This window comes from Typopeltis vanoorti, chromosome 12, assembly GCF_054136105.1.
Source record: "Typopeltis vanoorti isolate ZY-2024b chromosome 12, IOZ_Tvanoo_1.0, whole genome shotgun sequence".
Lineage (NCBI taxonomy): Eukaryota > Metazoa > Arthropoda > Arachnida > Uropygi > Thelyphonidae > Typopeltis > Typopeltis vanoorti.
The window spans coordinates 32,125,513-32,140,740 of NC_143560.1; the positions used below are offsets into that span (position 1 = coordinate 32,125,513).

At 35.4% G+C, this 15,228-nt stretch overlaps 1 protein-coding gene across 1 annotated transcript in view; it reads left to right on the forward strand.

Moving 5' to 3' along the window:
- LOC150100666 (sodium/potassium/calcium exchanger 2-like) overlaps window positions 1-15,228 on the forward strand; it is a 129,321-nt gene that overhangs the window by 76,519 nt on the left and 37,574 nt on the right. The window contains exons 3-4 of the mRNA XM_090401852.1: window positions 3,817-4,130; window positions 5,990-6,112. Coding sequence (XP_090257978.1) covers window positions 3,817-4,130; window positions 5,990-6,112 — 437 coding nt within the window. The remainder of the gene's footprint in view (window positions 1-3,816; window positions 4,131-5,989; window positions 6,113-15,228) is intronic.

A 15,228-nucleotide genomic window follows, 5' to 3' on the forward strand; every position in this document is an offset into this window, starting at 1 on the left:
CTGAAAACTCGGCGTTTTCATCCCATAAAATTGATAAACCGATCAGAAGAAAATTCACACAAATTACATACTTACCACACTATCCTCATAGCCTCAGTTGCTTTAGCAGAAAATCCAAAACAAATCTTTTGCTCCAATTCTTGCACTGATGATATTTTGGTAAACGTTCCCCGAATGTGTGATTTCTCTCCAGGAAGAGATCAGAAGGATCTTGTCCAAATTGGATACCTAAACTATTTTCTTCCTAATGGCAAATTCTCAGATTGTTCTGAATGTTTGCTCCTGAGATGCCTCCTGTTCTATATCTATCTTGCGGTCTGGAAAATGGATCGTATTAACTACAGAAGAATCAGAAATCTTTACATCAAATTAGCGTCCAATTTCTCTTATTTCTATCATGACGGGGGGTGGGGATTACACTCAACTTCGCAGCTAATAAACGATCTACTATGTGAATCTCACCAAACCTTGTCAGTTAACAGAAGACCTTTTGTGCCTTCCACCTTTGGGCAAACACCATGAAAATGTTTGAGTAATACCAATATGTTGCTTTGATGTTTTTAAGGCATTTGACCTGGTTGGCACAAAGACCAATAATCTCGCATCAACTTAATTCTGCAAATTGGTTACGTGGTTACGTTTTTTTTCTGTCTGGATGCATATTCGTGTGATAGTGACGGACCTTTATTCTTCAACTTTGCAAATCTATTAAAACACGTGCAAATTAATCAACGCTCCTTCGCATTTCAGTTCTCCAAGCTTTTCTTTCTCTTCATTTATTTATTCCTTTTACTACTGTCTTTTTAGGAATAGTCTTGTGTATTTTCAAAGGCGTTCAATCTGCAAATCTTCAAATCCGATGTTGACTAGGTTCTCTTTTTCCCCATCAACTCACTCCCTTCCCATCGACAGCATTAATGTACTACAGATTGAACATCCTCTCTAATATGGATTAATAAAAAATAAACACTGGTTTGAAATGACAGTTAAAACAAAAATAAAAACAGCACTCAACCATGTTGCAAACTTTCATTAATATTTACTTCAACGTATTTATTCCATTTGTTGCATTCTTCAAAGCATTTGAGATGTGCTTTGTTCGTCTGAATTCATGTGGCGCCTAAATGTCGATCAACATGTTTGCATGCTAGTTCTGCTTTCTCACTAACATAGAATCATTTTGCTACATTGCACGATGTAAGTCAGTGCAATGAACCATTTCAGGTGCGTTTTTAAACGTGTATAAGCACTTTTTACATTGGTGTTGTCCAGTCTCCCGTAAACCTTATGATATTTACTTTCTCTTCCCCACCCCCTCCCGCTCGCTGAATATATTTTATTTGAAATAAAAATATATTCTTTTCTGGGTTGATAGAATTAATAAAATTTGGGATTTACGATGGTCATTAAAATATGTTTAAATGCGCTCATTTATTTTAATTTTAGTTATACCAGTGGCTAAAGATGATCACAGACTCCAATAAGATTTCAAAGCAAAACTGAATGTCAACAAAAATAAATGTAATAAATTTTGGTATTCAAAATAAAAGTTTGTCCAGTCACTTTGATTTTTTACTTTCAGTTATACCATTTTATCGGGGAGAATGTGCAATGTACATAATTATTCGAAAAATAGTTCTAGTTGTGATGTCAACTGTTGTGATGATGAAGAGTTTATATACTATATAAGTATGCTCTTACAAAATTCATATTTTTACCTACTTTTCTACAGTGCTTTTCTTATATACAGGGTAGCCATAAAATAACTTTCCCTCTTTGGAGGTATCTGTAGCTAAAACCAATAAATGGAATGAGATCGAATTTTATATTGAGACTTTTGAAGGCATGGGGAGATGATTTCCGCAAAAAAAAAAAAAAAAAGATTTAGTACCAAAAGTCACCGATAGGGGGGAATTTTAGCGCTGGCGGAGCCGAAAATAAGCGGATAATTACATTAAAGGCAGATAAAATGGAATAATAACATTTCGACGGTGTAAGCGACAGCCGCATTAGTCATTCCAGCTGGATATGTGGCGTGTTACAATGATAATAAGAATAATAATAATTAAACTAAAACAACAACTTGCCAGAGACACAAAAATTAATGTAGTGACTGAACTGACAAGAAATAATGTTTTATTCATCAGAATCAGGGTCCCCTGGACCACATACATGATTTTCAATGTGCTGACCTTTCTTGTGTACAACAAATTGCATCCGGTGTGCGACATGCTCTACAGCTGAGCGTAAGGTGTCGGATTGGATGTTCACAAAAGCCCATTTTATGTTCTCTTTCAAGACATGCAACGGCGGCAACGGCACTGCACTGTTTAAGGTAAAACAACTTAAGTAAAGCACGCTGAGGCAAGGTAGGACGCCTATTGAGCACAATTCGTCAGTCATTCGAATAACTGCCTGAAAAAGTTCCCAATCCCTTTTTAAGTGGAATTAGTGGCGCTGCTGTCACGTACGCACAGTAAAATTTGCATAATCCTTTTTACCTGCGTTTACTGCAAATATTTGACTTTCGGCTCCGCAAGCGCCAAAATTTCCCCTATCGGCGACTTTACGTACTAAATTTTTTTTCGCGGAATTCATCTCCCCATGCCTTCGAAAGTCCGAATATAAAACGTGGTCTCATTCCGTGTATTAGTTTTCGATATAGATACCTCCAAAGAGAGAAAGTTATTTTAAAGCCACCCTGTATTTTGATTTTCAGCCTTCATTGTTATCTAAGGAATTATCTTACATCACTGCTATGTAAGAACGATTTAATGGTAATAAATAACATTAATGAATAAATCATTGTGAAGATTTAACTTAATTTTAAAAAATCTTTGTTATAATTATCAAAATTACTTGAATATGGTTACCAAGACTTAACCACATGAAGTCAATACAGTTTTAAAAAATGACGAAAATAAAAATTAAAAACTGGACTATAAATTATATGTTATAAAACATAATGTAGAAATTTACATCAAACGTATTGTATATCAAAATCAACAACAATAATAAAATAGAATAATAATTTGAAATTTTGCTGTTTGTAAGAAATTAGATTCTACCGCTGATATTTATGCAGAACAAGAGAATAATTATAATAATTTCGAATCCGTTGTCCAGTTCTAATCGTATCCTGTGTTGCATGTTACTCAACATCTTCAGTTACCGTAAATATATTCTGGAACTTTCCCATTAAATTTTCTGAGCAATGACAAAATGGGTAATGATCTTCATCCATCCAAAACAACTCAATAGATCTTTGTCATGAATATTTATGTACTCCATTTAAAGGTGTTTGATAAACCAAATTCCAACACTCTTGTTTTTAAGAAATATCCAAACTACGTTCACTTATGTGTGACGTCAAACTTAAAAGCATAGAGCGATCACTTATATTTCCGCGTGTAGCTATTTCCGAATGTTTATTATGCTCATCAAGTTTGCTTATAATTCTTAAGTGAACTGCTAACCTCTTTATGGAAAAGAAATGTTTGGCCTTGGAAACGGGATTTTAAAAAATGGAAAAACCTCACTTGTAATGCTTAAAACATCTGGCCTCCTGCCTTTATGTTCAAGTGATCCAAACCACACACACACACACACACACACACACACACACACACACACACACACACACACACACACACACACACACACACACACACACACACACACACACACACACACACACACACACACACACAAAGGATTATCTGACGTTGCATCTCTATTTTTAAATGAATTGTATACATGGTTAGCACATTTAACAAAGATGGAGTACCTGCTGAATGTCAATTTTCTACATTACAGGGAAAATCGATGACAAAGCATCACAGCTGCATGCTATTGCCTCACTGCGTGTCTTGCTTGACGCAACCAAGTCAAATGGGACTGTCCCTGGTCGCAAAGGAATGACAACTGCGGGAAAGCCAGGAGGCGTTCCTACCAGTGCCTCGTGTCCAGCATGTGCCACATGTCCAACGTGTTCACATGGTGGTGTCCATCCGTCAGTAGTGGAGACCTCCTGTGGTGTACACATAACTCCCACCTCAGAACACTGTGTAACATCATTCAGTGGTTATGATGATGATATGCCTGCAGTGGACTCTATATCCAACATAAAGGTAAAAAAAATTGCAAGAGTGGGATTGTATAATCATCTAAAAAGTTAACTGTTAAAGCCACAAACTTACAACCAAGAAGATAAAAGTTAAGCTTCAATTAAAAATAAAAATAACTGTTAAAGCCACATTTACAAAACTTAATTGTTAAACCACGCTTGAAGTCAAGAAGCAGATAACAGCTTTCATTTTTAATGAATAAATGTTATACAGCAATCCCTCGATTAATGCGGCTAATGCGTTCTTTAAAACAGGCGCATTAATCGAAAACGCACTAATCGAATATAATAACCTATGGGAAAAAGTATAATTCGTTCCTCAAATTTCTTTGTAAAAGAATTAGAGTATATCTCAGGGCCTAGTTAAAGGAAAACCATGAAGCTGATAGACAATAAAACATATTCAGAATATAAATTTTATTATTCTGCTTCTAAACAACAAAGAATTGAGCTAACATAGTTTGGCATTCTGTTTCTTGCATACAACTGACGGTATGGCCCTATTGCCTCTTCTACTCTTCTGCAAATTTTACTGCTTCTCCCTTCATCAGGGTCAGTCTCTAAGCATTGCTGCTTAAAAACTTCGATTGTACGAGCATTTTCAAATTGTTTCTGTGAAATCTCTTTGGGCTTGTCAGTGATTAAATTTTCTTCATATTCTTCAGGATCTTCCCGCTGTGCATCTAAATTTTACAGGGCGGAATCACCCAATTTCTCTGAATGAGATTTAATTAACTTAGATTCATTTGAAAAGCCTCTAAAATCATTTGCACAATGTGGAAGAATGTGATTCCAAACGGCTCACATATTGCCAGCAGAAATGTCATTCGACTTTTGAGACTTTATAACTAGGCTGAGATTTCTCTGATTTGGTCAGAAAAGTCTTGAAAGGCATTCGCTTCCAAAAAAGTGTTTAGCGGGATCCGTTTTTGATTACAACCTTCGATCCGTGTAGAAAGAAGTTTCTCTAATTCAATGATTATAATACTTTGATTTCGAGTGCATGCATGATGAACTTGAAGCAGCCTTACCTTTCTCTTTGTATTCAGCAGCTTTGCTTAAAATTGCTCGTATAGTTGATTCACCCATTCTTGTGTTCTTGTCCTATCTTTGCTCTAGACGCGCCTTGTTCATTTTTCTTTATTATTCAAAATTTTTCTTCCAATGAGATTACTTTTCGAATCATTTTCACACTTGCACTTTTTTTGCTCACTAATTCTTTTACTCGTGATGAAAGGCTGAGAAAATACTTTAAATTAAAAAAATAGGGAAAACAGTTGCAATGGAGGGACGAGATATGATCATCAAAACGCTCTGTAATTAGCAGATGAATTATATTTTGACGGCAAATTTGGAACACAGTGTACATGGAAATAGTGTAGTATGCCAATAAAATTCACTTTGTAAAATGTTTTTAAATCGGTAACTAAATTATTTCATCTCGGTGAGTGGTTTTTTTTAAAATATTTAGCTATAAAAATATACAGAGAGAAAAATATTTAAAATCTGTAACGTTTATTTTTAAGATGTATATAGGCGCACTAATCGAATTTGGGTATAGAAAAAAACTGACGCACTAATCGAAAACGCACTAATCGGGGACGCATTAATCGAGGGATTTCTGTATTTTAATTTAATAACAGGCAAAATTATATTACTAGACAAACTATTCAAACAGCGAAATATCATTATTCCAAGTAGACAAGAAGTTTTAAGAAATATTGAAATTATCAAAATAACTTTCCATGAGCAAAACAAATGGCTATTAGGCTAAATGATCTCTTTTTTTTATTTCTATTAATTATATAATGTTTTCATATAATTGAATGGTCATATAATTAATAATTACTTGTATTTTTTCAGTCCACGAACCCTTCATCAGGTAGTTTTCTTACAAGGAGCGTGAGGAGTGATCCGGGAGATGTGATGCTAAATACCTCAGAAAACAGCCCTTCTAATAATCCTTGCAACGAATCAACGAACAATGTGAGCATAATTATGCCTGATTCTGTGGTACAAGTACGAAGCGCATCTCATAATTCTACACTTAACGCACCTCATAACTCCTCTCCTTCCGCACCCTCTCCGGTAGGGTTTGAAATAATACTTTTCTTCTTCTTCCTCTCTTTTTCTTACTTTTGCAGAATCAGCTTTTAGTTTATAAATTTAAATTTAAATACCTCTTTCAGATGTGCAGAAAATTTCAATTTCTTTACTTTATTTTCTTATTTATTCAAGTAATTTCTTTAATGGAATATACTGAAACTACGCAGTCATTCGCATGTGTCATTGCAGAGCGCATGAGTATTATAATAGTATTATTGTAGAAATGTTTCACATTGAAAAAACAGGCAATTCTGTTAATGTTATACAAATTATTTAATGATACCTTTAATTCATTAGTTAAAAGAGGTGCATTTGAATGTAAATTTAAATTTAAAAAAAAATAAGCCGTGTTTTATAATTCAAAAAATGAAAAGAAATAAAAATGTTAACCATGTTCAACCATGGTGCTATTTTTTCATAAAAAAATAAAATGTATTAAAAATATATTTTCATCTAGTGAACCAATTTGAATAGCTCGGCTGCGAGATTTGCAAAGAGATGACAGCACTGCAAACAATTGAACTCTGGTTTAAAAACAACTCCAAATAGGAAAACAAAGTTACTAAAAGAACCAAAAATAGAGAGAGAGAGAGAGAGAGAGAGAGTTTTGACTGGAATTATAGTCGAAATAACTAGGCTTATAAGGCCAACATATTCCTCCATTTTTCCTTGCGTGTTAGGCTCAATGATAAGTCACGGACAAATAACTCGCTTGTTTGAAAATTATTATTGCTCGGATATGGCAGTTAATGCTGTGTGCATTGTGTACTATGGTCATTATTTACGTGATCATTTAGCTAGTTTGCAGGATGAAAAATTCGAGGAAGAAAAACTCTTCCACTGAAGGCCGGCTAACTCACCATCGATTAAAAAGCCCTTTTAAAAGTTCTCGTCTTAGATTGGATTCCAACCCACGTTTTTCCATCCAAAGGGTATTTTCAAAATTGGTTAAGCTACTAAGACACCTTAGGGCCAATTGATTATGTCAGAAAAAAATCGATGTTTTTATTAGAACGGACTTATTGAAATTTTTGCTTTTATACTCTTTTTTATTGAACTCTGTAGTGCAATGATGCATTTAGGCATTAAAATATAGATTAAAATAAATAAAATAAAATAAATAAGAAACAATGCTTCTTAATTATCGTCTTCTGTATTTCTCATCCTATTATTTTGTTCATTCTTATTAGATCTCGTCGAAAATGAATACTCATACTTTAAATAGCCTTTTAAGTGGAACGCATTTTGTCGCCTAAAGTAAACTATTGACTTTTCAAATGACGCAGTAAAGAAGAAATAGGCCAAAGTTGACACAAAGTGTACTCAGCGAAAATATCCACTCATATTACTTTATTATTGCCTTTTCGTCTTGGATAACATTTGTTCAGTATTTTTTATAGAGGCTTAAATCACTTTCCGAAACTGCTATTCATATTAACTAGTTTTATTTACATATTTTTCATTTTTGCGTGGGCATTACAGCACTGGGTTATTACCATTGCTTCTTTATTTCAATATACAGTGACGTCATTGATAAATTTGGATTATGTTGCTACTATAGACGAAGTCGAAGAATAATCGTTTCCTAAACATTTTATAGGAAAACTGTCACTGACTTTGTTTAATGCGTTACAGAACAACATATGAATGCTTCGTAACAGCTATTTATCTGTTTTTTGCTGAATCTTGATGTTTAGAACTATTTTTTTCCAGCCGTGATGAGTATTACACCTGAAAGCCTCTGTAATATGTACGGCTTTATCTTTCTAGAGAATTGTTTCTCCCCTTGAATGTCACCGTGGCTTATTGTAACTAATATATCGTCGGAAGTTTTCTGACTGATGGCCAACTTTTGGACATGTGCCAAAAATCTCGCACATAGAAATGTTTTCAATACTGTCAATATTGGATCCTTGCCAGCCAAGCAATCGTAACATAGCAACGTTTGACGTCATTTGATGAAGGAAACAAAAAAAAAAAAAAAAAAAAAAATTACTGGCCAGGTTTTCTTGCATGCACTTCCGAACTCTGTCTGAATTATTGATTTTTAAAAGAAAATAAATAAGGACATAAAATGTACACCACTAGTTGAACTTCACTTTATGTTTCCCACAGTGTTTTTTAAAACGTCTGTTAATCGGACTGAGCACACGTGTAGCAGGTGGATTTAAAGCAATACTCTTCTATTCGTTGGTCGATAAAAATGCATTCAAATAACTCGGTGAACACAGAAAAACACTCGATAAGTTTATGTCTGATCATGTATTTTTACACACGGGACACTTGATCATGGGGATGTATCGAAAAAGGCAAATGCCCGTCACAGGGAAAAGAATCGATCCTGTAATGGTTCTCAGTAAGATCTGCAAAATATTCCTCTACACCTGCAACCACCTCTTGATTCGAAGAAAAACACTGACTAGCGAGGAAGAGTTTTAGTTTTGGGAAGAGAAAGAAGTCAGAGGGAGCCAAATCTGAGGAATCTGAGGGTGGATGTTTCAACAATTCATAGCGCAGATCCCTTAATTTTCCCCATTGCCAAAACACCTTTGTGGGCAGGTGCATTGTCCTGATGAAAGATGATTTTTTTCTTCTGCAAACCGGGTTTCTCACAATTTTTTTCGTCTAGTCTGGTTACAAGATCGGAATAATATTTCTCGGTTATTGTTTTACCCTTTTCAAGTTAATTAATAAACAAAATGCTTTAGCATCCCAAAACACTGATGCCATGACCTTTCCTGCTGATGGAACCTACTTTGTCTTCTTTCGCGCTGAACAACCGGCTTCTGTCCACTGTTTTGACTGCTCTTCGGATTCTGGCGTGTTATGATGAATCCAAGTCTCATCAATAGTAATAAATCGACACGAAATCAGTCTTATTCTTGTTAAAACGCTCCAAGCACTGTTCAGAGATTTTCATGCGAGTGCGTTTTTGATCTGCTGTCAAGCGCGGCATCTATCTTGTGCAAAACTTTTTCATTTGCAATTCTTCATGCAAAACATATCCTACACGTTCCTTTGAAATGCCTATAGTCTCAGCAATTTCATGAACTTTGACTCGACGGTCATCCAATACCATATCCTGCACTCGATCAATGATTTCTGTTATTGTTACACTTTTTGGACGTCCTTCACGAGGATCATCTTCAAGGCTGGTACGGCCCCGTTTAAACTCGGCAGCCCATTTCTTAATTGTTGAAAACGAAGGAGAAGAGTGCCCATAAAGTTTTATGAACTTCGAATGAATTTCTTTTGGCATTAAACCTTCTTTTACAAAGAATTTTATAACCGCACGATACTCAATTTTATCCATTTCAAGGGATACAGATAACACTTTTGCTTCAGACAGGTGTATAAAATAAACTGCTTAATAGAATGACTTGCAATTTCACATGGATGCTTATCGAAGATGTACCAACTTAAAAAAAAATTGTGGTGATAGTGTTGCCATCTATGGTCCAGGCCGAGAACGTTTTAGACCACATTCGTAAGTTAACCGTTTGAAATATTGATTGTTCTTCAATTATCTATTTATGAATAATCTTAATCTCTTCTTTGAGCCTGATCGCTCTTTAGGAGGATTGTAGTTATCAAGATTGTGACAGGGTATTTTGTTAATTTCTGGTATTGTAAATTAGGGTATTCTATTAGAATGATCGTAAATTATTAACAGATGCATACACGACTGAAAAATAAATGTTTTTTTAAGATTATTTTTGTGGGTTTCTACTTTTATATCTTTCAATACCTTGTGTGTATATTTAAAACTAATCAGTATTCCGTAAAACTGTTTCAAGACCAAAATGACTGAGTCATTTTGGTCTTGAAATCCTGGTATCTGAAAGTGTTCTCAACACTTCTGTTCTTTAAACCAAACAGGAGATTTCCTGTCCATAATGTTACGTAAGGAGGATAAATTTGAATCCTGTGTTCTACTAAATTCAAAAAAACATACTCTATTCAAATGTAACTTTTTGCATGACATAGCATGATTAGTATGTCTTGCATTCATGTTAAGTCTTTGCTGAAAGGAGATCCAATTACAGGACACGACAGGAGAATTCTGTCTTCGACATAATTTACCCTTCCCACTGTGAAATCTCCATCTGGCAGAAGATGTAATGGTAGTTGTCGTATAAACACTTCGATTGATCCAAACTTTCTGGTCCAACGATATTTCTCGTGATTCGAAACGTTCCAAATACAGCCGTGCGACTAACTAGGTCCCATCTATTTTCGATTGGGACGCCCTCGAGTTTACGTAATGACGGCACTGTTTCGCTCTATATCTCTTTACCGTACATCAGCTCGCTCTCCCAGAAACTGAGAAGAATTTTGAAACAAATTAACATAAAAACGTGCGTTTCTACTCTTCTTAAACTCAGATCAATTCTAAGCAAACCCAAACAGGCTCACAAACATCTTCAGTTTCCAGGGATATATAAAAATCACGTGTGACTGCGGGAAACTACATTATGACCAAATTGAGAAGGCCATACATTGCTTACAACAGAACCAGAGCAAGCGCCGTCTCAAGCCATGTCCTGTTCTCAGTGAACATAAATAGTGAAGGCCGCCAACATGAGATAAACTGGACCACAACATCAAACCGTCATATATGCCACGACGAAGTAGAACGCCGCATAGTTGAGTCTAAAGAAATTGTCCTGGACTCTCATCACATAAACAGTATAATCTTAGTTATAATTTACCACACTCATTTAGCTCTGCTATCAGATACGCGCACTCGAGAAGTCACACGCTCGCAGATGTCTAACAACAGAACTTTATGTTCTCAATGTTCTCATGCCTAAATTCTCTTTATATTCTGAAGCATATGTTTCTCTGTTTACCCTACAAGTATATTTTGTATTAATGACTAATAGTTTGCAATATATTTCCCCATAGAAACGTTTTCAGTGTATTTGAACATCTGAATCAAACATGGGAAGCATTCTAAAATAACATTAAATAGTAGTATATGTATTAGTTTGAAATTTTTTGATTTATATTTATAACTTTTATATTTATTCGTTTATATTTTTGTGAGTGAATTTTTCGTATACTTTGCAATGCTTTTTATTCTCTGTTGTTTGTTAAAACTAAATATATTTATAATGAACTATTTTCTTTAAAAAAAAAAAAAAGAATTTGATTTGCAAATTGTGTTCTTCTTCCTTTCTTAGGCAGATGTGGAAGATATCACTTATAGCAAACCGTTTCGTAATGACAAATATGTCTATTATAACAATTTACTGCAAGTCTCTATTGTCAATAAATGATGATGGTTATAGAGGGCATTACAGTAACAACGTCTCTCTTTCCAGCTGATAATTATTTGCGTTTCATTATCAGCACTACTCTGCCTTGTGTTCTGAATTATTCTAAATTATCAGTGACGTCAAAAGAGTAAAAAAACTAGACCAATCAAATCAGTGACGATAGAAGACGAAGCCCATTATTTTTCTTTATTATGTGCAAATCGGTGAAATAATGAAAATAAATAGCCACCATAGCTCGCTGCTAATAAGGAACATTGGCTTTCACATCTAATATCTGTGTGCAATGCTTGGTCGTATTTCATTAAGATAACTTTCCCCTTTTCACGCAGCAATGAGTGTTATTAATTTTGTCCCGTTCGCGTTAAATTTGTCGGCAAGAAATCGATGCGTTCGTTTCGTCAGTAATATCTTACAGAGTTGCAAAGGAAGTTCTACGTAATGAAGGGTAGTTCGCAGTTGGAGAGAACCATCGCACGCTGTTAGAAGTGCACCCGATATCTGTCAAGTAACTTTAATAAAAGAGCCTTTCTCCTTTACAACAGCTCCGTAATTCTTGCAACAACTAGAGAAATTAGAACGCAAAATCTTTCATCGAAACTCAACCATAAACACTTGAGTACGACATTCCTGTGGCGCTAGCCAAGAAAATATTTCCGTAACTCGTCTCTAAGAGCGACTCTAATGGTTTATACTATCGTCAACAATGACTGACCGACTGCAAGTAGGTTTGTACAGTATGTTACAAATGTACTTTGAAGTGTGCGAGCGTGCGTATGCTGTTCACATTCCACACTTCCACTTCAGAACCGATAAACAGATCCCAATGAGCCAAACATTCATGACCTTCTTCGGTTGTTATTATAGCGTATCTTACATCATTTCTTTAGATTGAAGTAGTCCAAAGGAACATATAGAAATGTCCCTTTGTATAAAGGTAGAAAGAATCTAAGTCAAAAATATCTTGAATACAAGACTCTTCTTGGATTCAAGATTAGAATTTAATGTCGAGTGGACTGCAGATTCTGCAACAGACCAAAAGAAAGAACTGACAAAAGTAACTTTTTTTTTTAATTCGTATGGGGTTCCCCCGTTCCTCAGGATTGGTTGAGCCCTCCTAGTGAAGAATTAAATATGTATAAATATGTATTTTATGAATGTAGATCCGTGTGTGTTCACTGGCCGGTTTGCCTGTTCTGAGGGACGAAACATTCGAGGGTGAAAAACCTTCCGCCTTTGTATGAGACCGGTTAACTCACCTTTAGTCGAAAGAGACTCGATAAAGGTTCCTCACGTCATGGAAGGTAATCGAACCTAGGTCTTTTCGACCAAAGGGCTTCGTTTATACCGACTGAGCTACGAGGCTCAAGAAAGGAACTGATAATGTTACAAGTCGCAACTGTAATAGTCTTACAGCAGTTGAGCTTGGATAGCGTAAAGATAATTTGCAATAACCCCGATTATGAAATGCAGCCTAGCGGTTCTCTTGAAAATATAAACCAGGCTTCTTTTTTTTTTTTTTTTTTTGTTAAGTTGCACATCTGTAGTGTATTTCAGTACCACAGATAAGGTAAGGGTGAAATAATCCAGAAATTCTGCTCTACGTTAGGCGAAACATGGACTTTTTTTCCTCCCATGAGTTAGTTATTTCGTAGCACGAAATAACTAACTCATGGGAGACTATCCCTCTCATGGGAGAGGGATAGTCTCCCATGAGTTAGTTTCTAAAATGTGGAAAGTTTTCCTTCGAGTATTTCCATTAACTGATCATGGTATATAGAGGTATTGATTCTTGATAGTGTAGTCTTTATATGATGTCTGATAAGCCATTAACATCCTCCCCCTCTCTCCAATTCTATAAGTTCTTCGTCGCTATACGATATACAGATGTATAGTTCATTTTAGGGATATATCGGTTAGCCTCGTGTAATACTATAGGCACAAGCACAAGTGACCACATGGCGTTTCCTCTAAATAACTGAGTGTTCCGATACTTATTTCGATGAGATATACTTGTTTATCTACCTGTGTGTGTGTGTTAAAGAAATTTTCTCCGTTTTTAATTTTTATAGAATATTTGATATGACTTAAGGGACTCAAAAGAACTTTTGTCAACACAACAGACCCTCTAACTATAGGCTGAGAAACACTGCTTAGAAAAATAATCGATATCATATAATATTAAAATAACATTTAAAACATGTCTCATAATACGAAATATTTATTGTGTATACTCATCAATATGTCTCCGACAAGATACCCTTCAAAGGAAAATACTAAAATGAAAGCTATCGATTTGATTCCCTCTGTAACTTTCGGATTGGATGAAAGTGAAATGTATTTTGTTGCAATTTATTAAAGGCATGTCAGCGATTTGATTGTATCCATTGATACGATCAGTTGACCAGAAAGCCATTTATTTGAAATGCGTCGAAACAATTAAACTATTGTGTTTCGAGCAGAATATAGTGGAGTCAATCGTCAATCTTCTCCAATGCGGAAATTACCAAACCATTAAAGTCAGCACAAATGAACTATTAGTGATGTTAACTTGTGGTATATACGGTTTGATGTATCTATTGGAGTTGAAACATTTATACGTTAATTCTATCGCCACAAGTGACCTATAATGTGGCATAAGGAATGGGTATTCCACAGAGTTGCCTGTGTACATCTGTATGTTCAAATATCAGTGACGCGTGAAAAAACTTAAGGACTTCGAAAAAGAAGTGGTGATGGATAACTCACTGATGTCGCATTGTATGATGCCACATCAGGGTTATCCATTCATGAATTCAATTAGCATTTAAGCCCAGGCAACTGAGGGTATGAAGTTTGCCTGTTTGGCAGGATGAAAAGCCGAGTTTCTGGGAACGGGAATCTTCCACCTATATATACGACCGGAGCTCACCTTCAGTAGAAAAATCTTTACAAAAGCTTTTTGCATCATGTATGGGACCGATTCGAAAACAGATCTTTCAACCAAAGGGCAAATATCCGATCGTGCTTACCGTTGAGCTGCGGAATTGTAAAAGATGTAAAAATTAACAATAAGTGACCAGAAGATGCTCATATGGATGGTACAGAAATCTCAGCAGTCTGATATAAACGATCGACAATGATTATGAATTCCTTGGAGAAGCTACAGGACACTCAAGTAGGGGTGTAAAAGAATAACACACGTGTGTCTGTGGGAGAGAAATCACGTTCTAAACCAAAGATCAGTTGGCGGTCAACAGTACAAACTACACTGGTCTTAAAATGATCATCATGGATTCGTAAAGCATTTAGATACGTGGTTTCGAAAGAATAAATTTTTCGGCATCAGCTTCCGACTGGATAAGCGACTTTAGATATGCTGGTTGCCCGGAACCAGCATATCTAATGTTCAGGTACATCATTCTAAGTTTGAAGTTTGGTGGTGGAGGTATCCGGACCTCTAGTTATAGCGATTGGCATGATAACTTCAACGGAATACGCAACAAATACTTCTGGATAATATCATGGTTACCACATCGTAACAGTTTTAAGAAGATACCCAATTTCTTTCAATGTTACACTGAAGCATATCATAATGTAATTGCTAAAAACAAATTTACTGATTTAAATGAAGTGGAAAACTTTCCTGAACTGGTTTCGATATGAACCCAACAAGAAACCTTGGGACGAAAGAGGACGTCGGGTACAAGCTAAAACAATAGAACTAAAAAACAGTGC